This window comes from Cladophialophora immunda (assembly GCF_000835495.1).
Source record: "Cladophialophora immunda strain CBS 83496 unplaced genomic scaffold supercont1.3, whole genome shotgun sequence".
In the NCBI taxonomy this organism is placed as follows: domain Eukaryota; kingdom Fungi; phylum Ascomycota; class Eurotiomycetes; order Chaetothyriales; family Herpotrichiellaceae; genus Cladophialophora; species Cladophialophora immunda.
The window spans coordinates 5,656,213-5,672,919 of record NW_015622543.1 but is presented as its reverse complement, the minus strand read 5'-3'; the positions used below and the strand labels follow the sequence as shown (position 1 = coordinate 5,672,919).

Sequence of the window (16,707 nt, the reverse complement as noted above, 5' to 3'; positions counted from 1 at the left end):
AAGGCTGAACCAGGGTCGAACCACATCCAACCACACCGGTTTTAGGGTGACCAGCGCAAAGACGTAAAGAACTGCTGGTGGATGAATAGGCACATCAAGATTGAAATCACTCATCTTAGATTGACTACAGCGACACTACCATATCGCATTCCCACACCACATTGGTTAGGCCTACGAACCCCGACACGATCCATCTAAACACTCCTCAACAGTTTCCCACCACACCACTTCTCGCACACCGGATGGAAGTGGCCCCCTTTCCTCCAACTGCTCTGCGTACTATTATTTCCGACGGAGGTCCTTACTCGGCGTATCTGAATCCTCCGAGTTTTGATACAAGATCTTCGGACTGGCAACATGAGTGGTCGGACGGGGAACGGCTAACGGCAATGGATTCGGTTGCGCTCGCGGCATCACTGGCGCTGGGGACTGCACCCCTCGGGCAATTCTTGCTTGTCGCCTCGCCTCTTGCCTCGCTCTCTGTGCCAAGACCCGCGTATTCCGCTGGTTCAAATAGTACACCTTGAGCGCGTCCTCCAAGTCCCACCCTCGTGGCCGACACCGAGACGTTAGATCCCCAGTAATATGGCGATACCCTTCGTCGGCGCCGTGCCCAAGTTGGTTGCCTTCTCTGTCGAGCGCCATGAGTTTGTTGATCAGGTCGTCCTTGTTGTACCTCCTCCCCAGAACTTGGTTCAGGTCCGGGAACCCGCGATTTCGGAGCTCGCGCGCCAGTTCGTCCACAAACATCAGCTCATAATCCGCACGAGTCGGGACAATCGCGTAGCGTTTTGGAGGAGGTCGATTTCCGGCCAGCCGCTGTCTTTCGCCCGAGGAAAGGGTGTCCTCGGAGTCCGAGTGCGTGTCGTCGCTGTGCTCTTCTTGATTGTCTTCCTGGCCCCTCGTTCCACTTCCTTGGCCCTGCTGATCTTGACGACCTGCCATGTTTCTATCAGTCCCTGTGCCGTCGTACTCCAGAAAAAGAAGTCGCAGCTCGCTCACTGCTCGAATGACCCGGTTGAATTGGTGACGAAAGCCAAGATTTGGTCGAGGATGCTTCTCTTCAAAGAACCGATATAGTCGTTCATATTGCTGTTTCACATCGGCCGCCGCTCTGTTGCAGCGCTTGATGGTGGCAGGTACGTCGGGGTTTGGCAGCCGTCTGTCAGCTCGCGTTACTGCTTCCATGAAAGGCATCGGGGCACCCTTCTCCAGCAAGTCCAGGTACTGGTTCCTTAATTTCATGATTTCCTTGGCCAGATCATCGATTTTGCTACCCAGGCGCTTCCGAGACGCGGTGTCAGTGATCCAGTTGGGCGGTAGCGCATGCATGTCAGTCGCAACCTCATGGACTCCAGTACCAAGATCTCGGAATTTGCTTTCAAATCCTTTGGCAAACACTTCACGCACAAATCGATCATCGTCGGGTCGCGGCTCTTCTCTTTTTGGACGTCTGTGGCTGCCAGGAGGGGAAGGGTTGTCGTCGTCCGTAGCTTGATCCGCGTCGCTGGCTTCGGAATGTTGCCCTTCTCGGTTTGATGGGGGATTCGAGCTCTGATTTGGTTCGTCAACTGGATTCTCATCCTCATAAATATCGATAGGCGACGGCGCGCTGGAGCGTATAATGTGGGTACATCTACACACATGATGGTACTGGCCTTCATACGTAGGGCAAGGATGACATTGTGAATGAACTGGTTCAGGAGTAGGAGTCCCGTGTGGAGTCTGAGAAGGCGGAGGAGGCGGAGGAGGCCTAGGCGTACGGTTTTCCTGGTTGGAGTTGTTGCGAGGAGACTGAGGAGACTGAGGAGACTGAGAAGGCTGGCAAGGCCCAGGCACATGGTTTTCTTGATTGGAGCTGTGGCGAGTGGTGTTGTCGCTCCCACCATCATCGTGAGTTTCTTCACCCACTGGAAGTTCACCTAGCACTTGTCTCGGCAAAGCTTGCTGGTGGCCGTGATTCTGATCATCATCATCACCACCACCATATTCTCCAGGTGGGAGATCTTCAAATATGCCAGAGATTGGTTGAGCCGGACTATCCATTCGGTATGCATATATCTCTGCGTTGTTATCGACCGAGGTCCGTCCGAAGAGTTTTTGATATTGATTCATCTGTCTAGCAGCTTGACTAGAGGTAATCCCCCCTGAACGAAGGTATCGGCGTGGTGCAGTGGCGGTATCTCCAGCTGAACCAATGTTTTTGTCTCTCGTGGATATTGGGTACAATTGTAATGCCATCCCGACATCGTAAGATGTTTGCTTCAACAGCCGCAGCATCTCGTCTTCGTCGAAACGTACGCTGCGACCATATTTATTCTGGATTTCCCTTCGGAAGATCTCCATCATCATCCGTCGATAGGCCAACGGATCGAAAGCACGTTTTCTATAGGATGATGCTGCTGGGCGGCTCGATGGGAGTCCTCCACCTCGAAGCTTGAGGTTTGGAGTTGCTGCAGAGGTGGACTTGTGCACTCTGGCTTTTGAATCAATGGGAAGAGGGGGTGGTTTTAGTGCAGAAATTTTTTGCGAACGACGCGAAGGAAGAGGGTTGATTTTGGGATGTTTGGCATTGGGGACATGTCGTCTCTGTGGAAACAGTCGCTGTATCGCCACGCGAATCCATTCAAACGGACTGAGCGTCCTGTTCGGTGCTGAAAGATCATCGGGATCGCGAGCATGACGAGGAGGTCGATTGATGAGAAATTCGACACGTGGACCTTCTGAGACCATTCCTGGTTGGCCCATCTCTCTGGAAATTTGCTCGTGCTGGACCACTTCATGAGCACGCGTCTCAGGAAATGGGTAGAAGACGTAGTCAAAAGCGCTTTTCATGTTGACTCCCTCGGGATACGGAAACAAGCGTTTATGTGGTTTCTGAGCCACATCTCCAAAAGATTCGCCGCTGTCGACGCCGACAAAGGATGACCGTGATCTTGCACTTGAGGGAACATTCGAGTAGCTAGCTCGCCTCTCAGCGGTCTGCGGCAAAGGCGGAGAGGGAAGATTCAACGCGACGGTTTCCCATTCTCCATAGCCGACATCATGCTGCCATCTTCTGACTTTGACCGGCCCACCACTAATCTCGTTGAATCGTGCCACCGCAAAATGGATCTTGGAGAGGGTGCTCGTCTCAAATTTGCCTGTTTGAATGAATTCTCGTAACGCTTCTTTGGTGTGTCTTTCCAGAGGCGCGTCTCGTGGTCGCTGGAGGGACTCATATTTGTTGCCTGGATCGACCTGACACTCGTAAATGTATCGACAGTATTTTCCAACCATATCTTCAATGCTTCTGGGATTGGCCGCATCCGGTGAGCTGATCAGGCGTTTGAATTCACGATATACTCCCGGTAGCGCGAAGAATTTGCGATCGCGCTCTATGTTGGTTGGAGACGTCGGAGCTCCTCCTTGCTCAAAAGCAGCGAAGGCAGTCTTCAAGCCTCTCCAGATCAGGAGCCACAGCTGTTTTTGTTCGGAAGTGTAAGTTGAGTTCTGAAACACTTCATGCAAACGAGCGCAGCGGTCCAACAAATCCTTTGCTGCATCATCAGACACGAGCACCGGAACGCTGTCATGAGCAGTGTCTAGGAATACCAGCAAGGGGTAGCTCGAAGATGCAGTGCGAATATCTGACACAAGCGAAGTAAATGCTGGTTCTAGCAAGGCTGTGGGATTCTCCTTCACCTGAGACTCGGTACGGAGGAGCTTGCCGATAAGAGCGCGATGAATAGCTAGGGCCCAAATGCTGACGAATGTTTCGTATCGTCTTCTGAACGTTTTGAGCGAACTGCGGACCACGAAGGAAGAAATTACCTCTTCGGGTAGATCCATGATGTTTTGCAGACAGGTGTTTATAAGTCTGATGTCTTCGAAGACGGTTGCGGGTCCTTCGACAAGCTTCTCATCGGTCCATTTCAACAAGTAGTCGATCATGTGTGTAATCATGTTCTCCACTTCTTCCGGTGAGCTGTCACCGTCGATCTCAGGTAGCTCGAGGACCTCAAGAGAGTTACGTTCCGGTGGGATAAATCGATTGATCGATGCATGGTTTAGGCGGCCGTCTTCGAGTCTCTTGATGACTGAGCGTAACCGTGCGAGCTCACCGTAAGGTTCATTCGTTCCCGACGCTGCCAACAGACGAATATTTCCCCTCGAGGTCGGCGACTGACGTGGCCGAGGGGAGACGTTGGGAGCGAACCCTTCCAGCTGCGTTGTGGTGCCGATTCTAGCCAATCGACGCGAGGATTGGACCAATCTCGATTGTACGTTGGAAGAAGCATGTGAAGTTCTGGCGGCTCTAGACGACTGGCGCTTGGAGTCGCTGCGATACGCCCTGGGAGCCATTTTCTTTCACGACGAGAGAAATCAAAAACAACAGGTGCAAAGGAACCGAAGGTGGCGAGGATGAAGGAAATAAATCAAGACTTACCTTGAGTCTGGCTCAACAAAGAGCATCTTCTGTAGCTGGCCGCGTGCATCAACGACGGTCCCAGCAGCTGCATTCGGTGGTTTAGACATATTGAAAGCGGCATTGTAGTATCTTCTGGACGGACGCAGTTGTAAATCCGGTTTGGGAATAGTGCACACGAGACGCATTGTCTCCTTCAGAGCATAGCAACCAGACTACATTCCAACAGCAGCCAGGGTCCAGGTGTAGTGGCCTGTGCTCCAGGCCCGTTCAGTCTTCAGCAGGGTACTTGTGGAAACCTGCGCTACGTGTGGGAAAGTATGACTTTGGTGGGCGGGAGGGTGAGGGTGTTCCGCAAGGACCCGGACACTCAGCTGACGGACGGTGGAAGAAGCCGTCGCAAAGCGTGCGTGAAGGTCGCTGTAGCCCCGGAAAAGGATGTTCCCATGTGCACATAGTGATGCCCCTTGGAGAAGGTTTGTTTATTATTCACCTGGCCTAGCCGAGAGTACTCCGAAAATGCGTGCTAGGGGCTGTTGCTGGTGGATTCAGCGGTGAGACCAATGTACACCGGCGTGAGTGAGACTCGTAGGTAACAACAAGAACTTGCGAAGAACGTCGCGTGTCAAGTGGCGTGTAGAATCCGTAGGAGGGCGCGAGGGCGTACTGAGAGTGGCAAAGTGAAGATGGGAACCTGTTCCCGAGGAGAGGCGTGAAGGAGAGAGGACAGGTGAACAGGGCGCAGATGATGGCCGATGGTAGATGAAGAGAGGAATGACTGAAGGAATGATTGGAGCCCGGGGATGCAAGGGTGTCGATGTTTCTTGATGCCTGGCCGCCTTTACCCCACACTTTGTGACTCTCTGCCAAGGCCCAGGCATTACAGTAGGCGCCGATCATTGGCCTTGGGCGCCAGGGCTCTGCTTCACGGGGACCACTAGGGGCTAGCGACGCCCAATCTTAGGCGACTGCAGGCTGTGGAAGAGCCGGCAGGGCCTGGGGATGGCTCAGCGAGCTAATGCGGCCCCTTCCCTTTGGGTGCCCTTGAGCATTTAAGACCCTCCCCGAACCCAACTTGCAGCTTGCTTCCGCGTCCCTAAAGCCCATCGACCAACCAATTGGACGTCTGGCTCGGACCTGGCTGCGTGTTTTCGACCCCGATGCAGCCCAGGAAAAGGAAAGCGAGCTGGGCCCGCTGGTAAATCTGGCATCTGAGCATCTGCTCTCCAAGCTGCAAGTGGTGTGTGTGACTGAGTGTGTGATGCGTGTATGAGTACGGAGTAGGTCTGTGCAGTCTGGCCCTCTCCTCCAGTTGATTTCTTATGTAAACCATCGTTTCTCTTCCCCCCTTCACTTCTACTTGCTCTCCTTCTATCTCTCTCTCTCTCTCTCTCTCTCTCTCTCTCTCTCTCTCTCTCTCTCTCTCTCACCTACTCAAAGCCATTCTCATCCTTCTGCTCAGTCTCCCAGCCAAAAAGTGCCCATCCATCGGCCCATTTGATCGTCGCTACCGTCCATTGTCCCCAGCCGTCCCACCTGAAACACAGATCCCCCACCAACCGCAGGCTGCTCACGCTACAATGACGTGACTGGGGGGACAACTCCTTTGTCCTACAGACCTGACCTTCTGTTAGTCCTCGGACCTTCACCTCACGTTGTCAAGAGTCCAGCTACAATCGGCCTATACAAGATACAACCTTCATACTTCGAGTTCCATCTCCCTCAGAGGCCCTACGCAGCTCCATATAAACCAGCTTCCTACAATGTCTGACCGCAACCCTGCACCGCCGTCTCCTCCACCTCCACAGCACCGTCGTCGCTCGTCCTTTGTTGATATGTTCAATCCACGAACAGGCTCCTCTCCTTCTACACTCTCCTCGTCCCCTCCCTCCTCGGGCGTTCCATCCACTCCCACCGTGCCGCAACACCGAAGAGGCACCTCCATCACCGCTCTTGGCCTGACTACAAACCCTTCCAACCAAACCCCCTTCAGTGCTTTCGGACTGCAACGACGAGCGAGTGTTGCAACGTCGTCCATATCAAGCTCTCCAGATTTCAAAAACAGCTTCGGGGATGAGCCTGCCGTCATTGAGGAGGATGACCCCTCGCGAGCCACCTTACACCCCCCCTCTTCGCCATCTTTTGCTAGACGGGTCAGTTTTGGAGCACAAGCTTTAAGAGATGTTAGACTAGGAGGGAGCCCTGGTGCTGCTGGCGGTGGTAGGCGCCCCTCCTCCTCCCTTTTCACTCTAAATGAGAATTCCGAGAATGCCACTCCATCACGTCGAGCTACGTCGGGGACGGCCAAGACTGCAGGTAAGAGTCGAGGCCTGTCCCTTTCATACCGTTCTGAATTTCTCATCCTCCTTCTCTGTCGAACTCGCAAAACCAAGTCAGTTCGTTTGGCATGTCACTAACGTCCAACAGGAGAAGGCTTCAATTGGTCTGAAGCCCTGCGTGACAGATCCCGACGCTCACCATCCTTTTCCTCCGGCAACCCTTTTAACCAAGGAACCACTCGCCCTCGCTCCGCGAGCATCTCCAACCCGGAGCCGCCAAAGGAAATATCAAAGCCCGTTGAACCACCGCATGCCAAGTTGATGAAGAAACCAGATGCCCTGGGTGAAAGAATGCTACGTGGCGATTTTATGATGGATTGAATCCGTCCTTGCGGTGTCGAGGTTCTTTCTTCTCTTTCGGTATACTCCCAGAATGGACATGTATATCTGATTCGAATGATGTATAAGTGATGCTTTGGTTTGATGGAGCTCGAGGCCAATTACAGTGGGGAATCCATTACCTGTATCCATTAGCTTCCGGTGGTATTGTGTGTGAGATCAGTTTCGAATGTCATCCGAAGCAAATCAGGTGGGCGGGCTAGTATCAGGGGTCAAGGGAGGGCGAAGGCGACCGATATTTGCTTCTTTACGATCGTTTATGACTTTTTGGCTTCGCACTGGCACGGGAGCAGGCGGAGCTTAGGGATTTGAGAGCAAGTTCCAGCATTTTGGCTGTAGGGGCCACGTATGCTTGACGTTACAGCAATTCGGATATCGAGAGAATGAGAATCAAACAAGCAATGTGCTGAATGGATAGTTTGAATATTGACTGACCGAGCCAGCGTCCGGCTCATCACGTCGTGTCTTTTGGCTTGATTTCCCCGTCTACGGGACCCTGAAACCTGCCTTCTGAAAGTCTCACATGCGTACTGCTAGGTGTATACGGAGTAATCACCTATTTGTGCTGCCGACGTCAAAGGCGCCGCTTGCGGTGAGATACTAGGAAGGCGGAGAATCGTAATTCCGAGGCCGAAGCCCTCCTCCCTCCCCCGCCCTACGACGCCTTGCACAGTTGCACAGAACAAAAAGGTGGCAGGGCATTGTAACACCTGCAACATTGCGTGCTTCACTCTGTTTCCAACACCGAAAGCATTTGCAGCAGACAGCAAGGCTCTTTATTATTTCATTACTGTCTCATATACAGGATTGTTGACCCCCATTATTGAATGAACGACCGCATTCCACAACCCTAGACGACGATTGGCATTTCTGCGGGACTAGAGTCTTTCTGCTGACGTCCTTTGGCCTGCCTCATATCATATCGGAAAGTAAAACTTGTTCAATTCAACCTATATCAACGTCATTCCCACTTCGTTCCCCAAAAGGGCGCGCGTGCTTGAGGGTCAGATCCAGAGCAGACACCGAGGCCGTTCCCAGACAAGGTTCCCAAGCGCTACAAGAAGCCACCTGGCGGAGAACACCTTGCTCTTGTCTTCTGCAACGCCGTTGCATCTGCCGCTGTAGTTATGTCACAGACTACAACAGTCGCGGAATATCTGTTTACACGCCTGAGGCAATTGGGTGTGGGCGCAGTGCACGGCGTGAGTTCTTCTCTCCCGCAGAGACTTCTTCGTTTGTATTTCTTCCTTGGTGCAGGCTGACAGACATTGAACAGGTCCCTGGGGACTACAATCTTCGCTTACTAGACTATGTTGTCCCGTCTGGGCTCCTCTGGGTGGGGAATGCCAACGAACTCAACGCTGGGTATGCCACGGACGGCTACGCGCGGATCAAAGGCATTGGAGCTCTGGTCACCACATATGGAGTCGGCGAGTTATCAGCTATCAATGCCATTGCGTGTGCTTTCACCGAGCGGGCGGCCGTCGTCCATATCGTGGGCACACCACCCCGCAATACGCAAGCCTCCCGTTTGATGGTGCACCATACTCTTGGAGATGGAGACTACCGACACTTCGGCCAGATGCAAGCGCATGTCACCGTGGCGCAGACCAATCTGCTCGATCCTCGTACTGCTCCTCAGCAAATCGATCAAATTCTGGAGCAATGCATATTACACTGCAGACCGGTCTACATTGAAGTTCCTCTAGACATGGTTTCGGCCCCAGTCGTTGCAGAAAGGCTTTCTCACGAGATCGCGATCCCAAGAGCTGTCCCCAATCCTGCTTACGATGTGGTATTGGACAAAATCCTCGAGAAGATGTATGCTGCGAAACAACCTCTCGTTCTCGTGGACGGAGAGGCTAGGGCGCTGGGTATCCTGGACCAGATTGAAAGAATCGTGTCTTCAACGGTATGGCCCACATTCACGACAACGTCCGGGAAAGGGCTCATCAACGAGACGCTCCCCAATGTGCATGGTATCTATCGCGGCAGCTTCGCAGATGCCGGGACAAAGGCTTTCATCGATGGCTCAGATCTGGCTTTGTATTTTGGACCTCACCTCAGTTCGACTAACACTTACAACTGGACTGGCGTGCCCCAATCAGCTGTCACCATCTATTTTACTTGGGAGGGTATCAAGATTGGTGACATCCTCCATCGAGACATTTCGCCAGCATATGCGCTCGCCCAAATCTTGCAGAAATTAGACTTGACAAAGCTGAAGAAAAACGACAGCTGTCAAACTTTCCCTAGTGAACAGCTTCTATCGTTCTCAGAAGTGTCCAAGGACGAGCGGATCAAGCAAGACAAAGTCTGGCGCCTCATCACGCCCTTCTTGCGCCCAGGAGACATTGTCTTTGGCGAAACAGGCACTGCAGGATATGGTGTGCGAGAGATGCTCCTACCCAAACATACAAGACTCTTTACCCCTATCACCTGGCTTTCTATCGGATACATGCTACCGGCTTCTCAGGGCGCGGCACTGGCTCAGCGCGAGTTGATAGCCTCGTCAAAGTACCACGATCTTGCACACGCGCGAACAATTCTGTTCATTGGCGACGGCAGCCTTCAGATGACAGTCCAGGAGCTCGCCACTATCATCAGACACAATCTCAACGTGATAGTATTCTTGATCAATAACGACGGCTATACAATAGAGCGCTGTATTCATGGTTTGGAAGAAGGTTACAATGATATATCTACTTGGCGCTACCTGAAAGCACCCAGCTTTTTCGGGGCTCCGGAAAATGCCTTCACTGCGTCCACCAGGACGTATGGCGAGCTCGAGCAGGCGCTAAATCACGAGAAACTCGCTGATGGAACAGGTTTAAGAATGGTGGAAATTCATATGGATCGGTATGATGCGCCGGCTGGCCCGCTGACAGCGCTCCTCAACCAGCAAAACCAGCCACAGGGTGTCAAGGTGTGATATGGACGAGATAAACAGCAAGTGAGTTGGTCGAGCCATTCTCGTCATTCAAATATCACCTCAGCATTCATTCATTCATTCTTCTATATCCCAAATTCTTTCTCCCTTTGGTGTTTTTCTGCGTCTGTCAACGTACCTGCTCGAAAAGAGCCGGGAATTTCACCATATTGTGATGGCGATGGCTCTACTCGCTAGCGATGAACCCCAAGGGGTGCGCTCTTCGCGACTGTTCTCATTCTCTATCCACAAGATGTCGCTGATTTTCTAGACATCCGCGGTGCATCCATGAATTGTCATTGTACCTTGATTATGAAGCATATGTCGAGGCTCTACATCATCTCCGGTACTTTGACCTTTCCCATAGTTTCATCACCTTCGGATGAGCACCACGATACTACGCAACCAGCTTCATTAGATCAACGACGGTGCCCTCTTCGATCCGGCCAATCTGGTCACAGATTTGCTGAGACTTGGTCATCCCGTAAACAGGCTCTGCAAGACTTTTGAACTTCTTCTGGACACCAGTATCCCATTCGAATGGACGCTGGGGCTCGCCAAGAGGATAGATCACTTCGTCCTCGACCGTGGTGCCATCCTCAAATTCCACTTTCAATCGAGACTCGATGCTACCGTATGCCTCATCAACCTCGCATGTGATTCTGCGGCAGAGTTCGTGGACCTTCCCATCTCGAATCTTGTCGTATATGGCCCAGCCGAGGTCAGTGCCGTATAACCACGAGGCAGCAACTTGGAAGTATGAGCTAAACTGAGCGTCGACGATACAATCTGGTTGCATTTTGTTTGGAGCCGGAACTCCAACGATGGGGAAGCATCCTGGTGGGAGATAAACTGTGATCCGCTTCGGCAGTCCATGAGAAGCATGGGATTTGCGCATTTCCCCGATCATTTCCAGTTGGCCGTGGGTCATCCTGCACGCTGGAAATGGCTTACACGCTGTTGAGAGGAAAGTCCACTTCTTTCCCAGAGCCTGAGTCAAAGTATCGGGGTTGCCAGTCTCAGAGTAATTGTGAAGGAGTCCATATTTGCCTTCAATGGCCTTGGTGGCGCCAATCACCCCAGCCTCAGCCAAGCTGACACAGAGAAGCGCGTCGTGAGCGGCAAATCCAGGATGAAGACGCTTGTTCCAGCTACCATTCTCCAAGAATTGCATGGATCCGGCCGCTTTGGAGAGCGCGAGGCCAAAAGCATCCTCGACTACCTGCTGCGAAGATCCCCTGAGCTTGCAGACGGCTGCGATGGACCCATACAGACCGACAGTGCCTGTATTGTGGAATCCTCTGCGGTATGAGCCTAGCCCGAGTGCGATTCCAATGCGACAGGCAACTTCATACCCCACAGCCAAAGCCAGGAGAAGGTCGGCTCCGGACGTATGGAGGATTTCAGCTTCCGCCAAAGCAGCAGAGATCAGGCTGCACCCTGGGTGGAGGATTGCCTCAGCAGTTGTATCATCAAAGTCGTATGTATGACACCAGGCACCGTTCAATAGCGCTGCATATTGAGGTGGAAACGTTGAGCCTTTGGTCAAAACGGTACAGCTGCCTTTGGCATCTTGGGAGAACTTTGCGATACCTGCCAAAAACTTGGGACTGGACTCAGCAAGGGCGCCTGCTGATGCAGAAACCCCGATATAATCGAGCAGCAATGCCTTGAGCTTGGTAACGATCTCTGGGGAAAGAGCATCACCTGAGAACGAAGCAACAAATTTGGCCAAAGCAACAGTCACCTCCTCGGACGTGCTCCCATTCTGTTTGACGCCATTCGAGGCTTCCTTCGTGCTGGTGGCCATATTCGTGAAGAGTAATGATCGAAAACAGTCCAAGATGTGTGGTCGCTGTGGCGGCAACCGAAAGGGCTAAGCTTCAAGAAGTCTTCGAAGTTGTTAAGGACTTATTCAGGTGCATGCTAAGCATATAAGACTCAACAAAGTCGTGGAGGTGGCTGTTCTTCTCTGCGTTGTGATTGACTCTCTTCCATCCCCCAACGTCGAGCGGGCCAACAAGCGAGCAAAGGAGAACGCAGTCCGCAATCCATCCGCAGAATCAAGTGCTTGGACTCCCTCTTCTTGCAAAATCCGTGGACCAGTAATCCGAAATGCGCATCTCGGCCGTCCGGGGTATGAGCGTTGACTGTGGCTCCGTGGGCCAAGATGCGATTTTCGGATTTCCCCAGGCTTGCTCGGGTCTGGAGAGGGCAGCATATCTGTTCCACTATCCTCGGCGCCCTACCAATTCAAGCAGAGAAAGTCGCACATCGGCCTGAGGCTAACGTCTTCCAGCCTGTTTGCCAGACACATCCTTCGAATCTCTCCGTACAAATGGCGCGAAGAATGGAATGGGATAATCCCGAATAGTCCGAATGAAGGACTTGTATTCGATGGATCGACCGGAGGAGCAGCGGTGCCCACTGTTTACGCATCATTATGAGGAGGATTGGACGAGTCTGATTCAGCATATATACCTCGATAGGTGTGAAAGGCCGTCACACCTGCACAATTACAACCTAGCAGCACTACGTTAACTCGTAGGATACCTTCACTGTTAAGATTTCTACTTCGCCTTTTACCAATCCAAAAATGATCTCCAAGGCTCTGCCAGAGGTCGAGCACTTCGTGCCTGTTCAGCCCTCGAAGCTCGTCAAAGACTTTGTCAAATTGCGCACTGTGGACCTGAGTCGCTACGATGACGGCCCCGAAGCTCGCAAGGAACTGGCAGAAGAGGTGAGACTTGCTATGACCACACAGGGGTTTTTCATCCTCGTCAACCACGGTCTCAGCGAGGATGACATCTCACGCCAAGTCGATATCGGCCACACAATCCTGGCCCGGACTTCAGATGAGGAAAAGCAAAGGTTGAAAGCACCTATCGTCGAGGAAGGCTCTTACCATGGCTTCAAGCCTCGCGGTCACTGGATCGCCAAAGGCAACGTGCGCGACAAAGTTGAAAACTTCAACATCAATCGTGACATGACTCTTCGAGAGCAGCCATCCGTGAGTCTGATATAGCTTAGGACCTTTCCATCAGCCTACCTAACTCTCTTTGCAGACTATGGAGCCTTACAAGCCCGAGATTCAATCCTTCATTGATTACACCCACAAGGAGATTCTGTTTAAGCTTCTCCGTCTGTTTGCCACCGCTTTGCAGATTCCTGACGAGGATTACTTTGTCAAGCTGCACAGCTATGAGGGGCATGACGAGACTTGGCTCCGATACATGGAGTATTATGACGAATATACAGAGGAGGAAAAGAAGGTGACGGGAGGTCTATGGCTGAGTGGCCATCAAGACTTCACCAGCCTATCTATTCTCTTCAGTCAGCCCATGTCGTCTCTACAGGTCCGGGATTACGACAACAATTCCGAGTGGACCTTCGTGCCGCACGTACCCGGTGCAGTCATCGTCAATGCCGGAGAAGTCTTCAAGTGGTGGACGGGAGACTATTTCAAGGCGGCAATCCACAGAGTGGTTCAGCCACCGGAAGACCAGCGCGGCCACAATCGCTGCAGCGTCTTCTACTTCTGCGTGCCCAACGACGAGGTTGTCATCAACACCCTGCTCGATGTGAGCCCCGTGTTGAGAGAGGCGGGGGTACAGATGGCCCACGAGCCACAGAATGCTCCTACTAGCAAGGCATGGAGTAATGGCCGGATCAAGATCACTGGCAGAAATGCAGTGTGGGAGGGAAAGAAAGAGGGAGAAAACATGGTGGTGGAAAAGGTGGGCACCGTCGAGACACGATGGTTCCGATGAAGACCACGAGCCTTGATGCCGTGTCTTGGGTTGCAAGTCTGCCTTTCTCGGTTGCTCTTCAGTAGTGCGATAGTCGTGAGAGAGTTATGGGATTTGAATATCTAGATACTGGCCTGCAACATCTCAGAATGGACGCTCTTCATCAACGACGATCCCCCACATAGGTGCGATTCGATAGATGCATCTTTTGCGAGGAGACTGGTTTCAACAGAAGCTCGAGTGATCCAGCATCATCTTGATCTGTTGAGACCACCTGCCTCACCATCATTGCACAGTAAGAAGTAGCTGCTGAACACAACCGAGGCTGTCGTGTTCGTCGATATATCATACGCTGTCACGTGTGTGTCTGATATATCTTCCCCGCTGCATTCCAATCCTTCATTATTTCCCAGAACAGCTCGAACACGAACCTCTAGCGTCTTCCGGAAGCAACCTCACCTGCTCCAGTCTCCTACGCGCAGCTTCATTACTCGATCGAGGCCTCTTCTCAACTGCCTACGATATATTCTTGGTTTTGCTCGTTTCGCCGGTTGATACCAGAGAACAGTACGCGGCCCGCCCATGGAAGAGGTTGGCCCGGACGCCGGAAAACGCTCGAGGATCAGAGCTTGCAATTATTGCAGACAGAATAAGGTTGAATCTCATCTCCATCGCTAGTACTCGGGTGACTTATGGGTGTTTCACAGCTGAAATGCGATGCGAGCAAAAATTCCACGAAGCCGTGCTCCAGGTGCTCCAGCCGCAGCATCGAATGCATCATTTCAAACGACTTTCGCCGCGTGGGGCGACCAAAGTATCTCTGACAGCATGCTTGTGTTGCCACACTCCTGCTAACTAAGTCGAGGATGTACCAACTGTTGGCCGAAATCGACTCTCTGCGACGAGAGAAGCAGACGACTACTACTCAGTCCAGCCCACACGTTTCTTTCGAGGAAGCTTATGGTGGCCTGCAGCCAGGAACACCATCAGTCCTTAATCGCTTTCGTGATGAAGGCTCTTCTTCACAGGGAGGAGCTCAACCCTGGGAAATGACGGCGGAAGAGCCAGACGTGTCATACAGGAGTACAGATTACTCGGGACTGCCTCACACGTCGGCATCGTCCCTATCACGCACCTTGCAAGATTTGTCAGTGTCGGGTGAGGACGTTGATGCTTGCTTTCAGATGTCAGTACTCAACTCACAACTGTTCTCTACGAGATGCATTAATCGTGGGCGACAGGTTTTTACAACATAATCTGGAATATGTGCCGATCCTAGAGACTTCATTGCGTCCTGACGACTGTTATGTCTACTCTCCCTTGCTATTCTGGACCATCCTAGCGATAGGGAGCATGCGTTTCGAGCGAGATCCCACATTGATCATTGCGATCGCTCCAATGGTTATGGACCTGGCCAAAGATGCCGTTTTTTCCTGCAGAGACGTCATCGCGACCATTCAGTCATTCACACTCCTCTGTTCCTGGCCGATGCCCGTAGACACTCTTGAAAAAGACCCCTCCCCAGCTCTAGCAGGGGCAGCTCTACAACTAGCTATCAACAGCGGTCTTCACGTTTGGGGAATTGGCCAAGACTTCTCTCGTAGGAGACTCAACCCAGGTGGGCAGAATTCAATTGATTTTCGGGCCAAGCTCTGGGTGAATTGCCTGATCGTCTGCCAGAGGTGAGTTGTTCCCATTCTCTCACCACCCAACCAGCCTTGAGATGTCTATCTGAGTCTTCAAAGAGTAAACATCACCTTTGGTGTGTCTCCGCCAGTGCCCCCTGATACATATCACCGTGAAAAGTACGGCGAAAGATTATCTGCAACCTTGACCCCGAGTGTCGAATTCCAGAGGCGGCTGTGTCTTGCCCACAGCGAGGGCATTGTAACTCTTGAAAAGACCTTGAACTCCAAGTCATCAGATGGTTACACTGAGACTATGAGATCAAACATTGAAAACATTGTCAGCAATTTGAAGAATCTCAAGACCAAGTGTCCCACATCTTTCGGTAGGACCTTGAACGCATCCTTCCTCAATCCTCACTTGCTAAAGGCAATTAGACCAGTTTCTTTTGGACGGAGCAGTGCTTCAGACTTCTTGCTTCCACTTACTGCTTCCTCAGTCGTCTCTCAACAGTGAAAAACTGTTTGCTTTGTACGACACTGCGGTCGATTTCGTCCGTCTTGGAATAGAGCTGGACCAAAAACGAAACATTGCAGAGCACGCTCCTCCGTTCTTTTCGAGGACCTTGTTCTTGGCATGCTGTGTAATCCTGAGGATTGCAAGGTCGAGCTTGCGCGAGGCCTTGGACCTCAAAAGAGGCCGTGAGGCTTATTTCAAGACCATCAACATGCACAAAAGGCTCTCGGTTCGGCATGACGATGCTCACTCGAGAGCCACAGTCATTCTGTCACAACTCTGGGCTGGTAAGATGATCGATGTGCAAACCAAACGGAGCGCAGGACAAGTGCGGTTGAAATGCAGAAGCAGGTTAGGCATGAGCTTGCTGTATGATTGTTGGTGGATCTGGCGTCAAGAATTCCAGGGGCAGCCAGACCCCTACTCTGAGGAAGGTCAGCGGACACGCACGCGTTACATCTGAAGAGAGACCATGCTAACGTGATCAAGACAATGGCACAGATCCCTCCGCTGAGGACATGGCGTTTCACGCCACGCCAACGTCCACGGACTTCGGCAACATGGATTTGTGGTGGCCGTCGTATGAGATCTTCACAGGTAACTATGCCCAGGACGCGGAGACAAGGCCTGAAGGCTCGGGAAACATAGCTGAAATGGGGACCAATTTTTCCCCTGCTTTTCAGAGCCTGCAGACCTTGTCGTCTCCGTTTACCACAGCAGCCAGGGCCGAGCAGTTTCCTCCCTAGGCGAATATCTCCGCACATAGGAGAGCGACCATTTTTGGCGAGTCCGGCATGAGCC

At 52.2% G+C, this 16,707-nt stretch overlaps 4 protein-coding genes across 5 annotated transcripts; 3 read left to right on the top strand and 1 right to left on the bottom strand.

Moving 5' to 3' along the window:
- Positions 1-135: 135 nt before the first annotated feature.
- Positions 136-4,518, bottom strand: PV07_06301 (uncharacterized protein; the record flags this gene model as incomplete). The annotated part of the gene is made up of 2 exons (XM_016393262.1): positions 136-4,333; positions 4,430-4,518. 2 exons carry the CDS (start codon positions 4,516-4,518, stop codon positions 283-285), a joined length of 4,140 nt encoding a protein of 1,379 aa, XP_016250781.1. The 3' UTR covers positions 136-282.
- A 1,209-nt stretch (positions 4,519-5,727) lies between these two features.
- PV07_06300 lies at positions 5,728-7,598 on the top strand. Of its 2 annotated transcripts, none has more exons than XM_016393261.1 (2): positions 5,728-6,628; positions 6,836-7,598. In XM_016393261.1, the coding sequence occupies exons 1-2, from the start codon at positions 6,172-6,174 to the stop codon at positions 7,066-7,068; spliced, it is 690 nt and encodes a 229-aa protein (XP_016250780.1). In that variant the 5' UTR covers positions 5,728-6,171; the 3' UTR covers positions 7,069-7,598. The 2 variants fall into 2 exon arrangements, with proteins under 2 accessions (XP_016250780.1, XP_016250779.1); XM_016393260.1 differs by having other exon boundaries at positions 5,728-6,724.
- A 184-nt stretch (positions 7,599-7,782) lies between these two features.
- PV07_06299 (uncharacterized protein) lies at positions 7,783-10,103 on the top strand. The gene is made up of 2 exons (XM_016393259.1): positions 7,783-8,288; positions 8,363-10,103. Exons 1-2 carry the CDS (start codon positions 8,214-8,216, stop codon positions 10,016-10,018), a joined length of 1,731 nt encoding a protein of 576 aa, XP_016250778.1. The 5' UTR covers positions 7,783-8,213; the 3' UTR covers positions 10,019-10,103.
- A 4,527-nt stretch (positions 10,104-14,630) lies between these two features.
- On the top strand, positions 14,631-16,652 carry PV07_06298 (uncharacterized protein; the record flags this gene model as incomplete). Its single annotated transcript, XM_016393258.1, has 5 exons — positions 14,631-14,950; positions 15,006-15,446; positions 15,510-15,775; positions 15,828-16,340; positions 16,396-16,652. The coding sequence occupies 5 exons, from the start codon at positions 14,631-14,633 to the stop codon at positions 16,650-16,652; spliced, it is 1,797 nt and encodes a 598-aa protein (XP_016250777.1).
- Between the last annotated feature and the right edge of the window lie 55 nt (positions 16,653-16,707).

Bases quoted from the DNA above. Each gene is read 5' to 3' on its own strand.
- PV07_06300 (XM_016393260.1), top strand. From the start codon at position 6,172: ATGTCTGACCGCAACCCTGCACCGCCGTCTCCTCCACCTCCACAGCAC. The intron at 6,725-6,835 runs GTAAGAGTCGAG...AACGTCCAACAG, and splicing joins GGGGACGGCCAAGACTGCAG to GAGAAGGCTTCAATTGGTCT.
- PV07_06299 (XM_016393259.1), top strand. From the start codon at position 8,214: ATGTCACAGACTACAACAGTCGCGGAATATCTGTTTACACGCCTGAGG. The intron at 8,289-8,362 runs GTGAGTTCTTCT...GACATTGAACAG, and splicing joins GTGTGGGCGCAGTGCACGGC to GTCCCTGGGGACTACAATCT.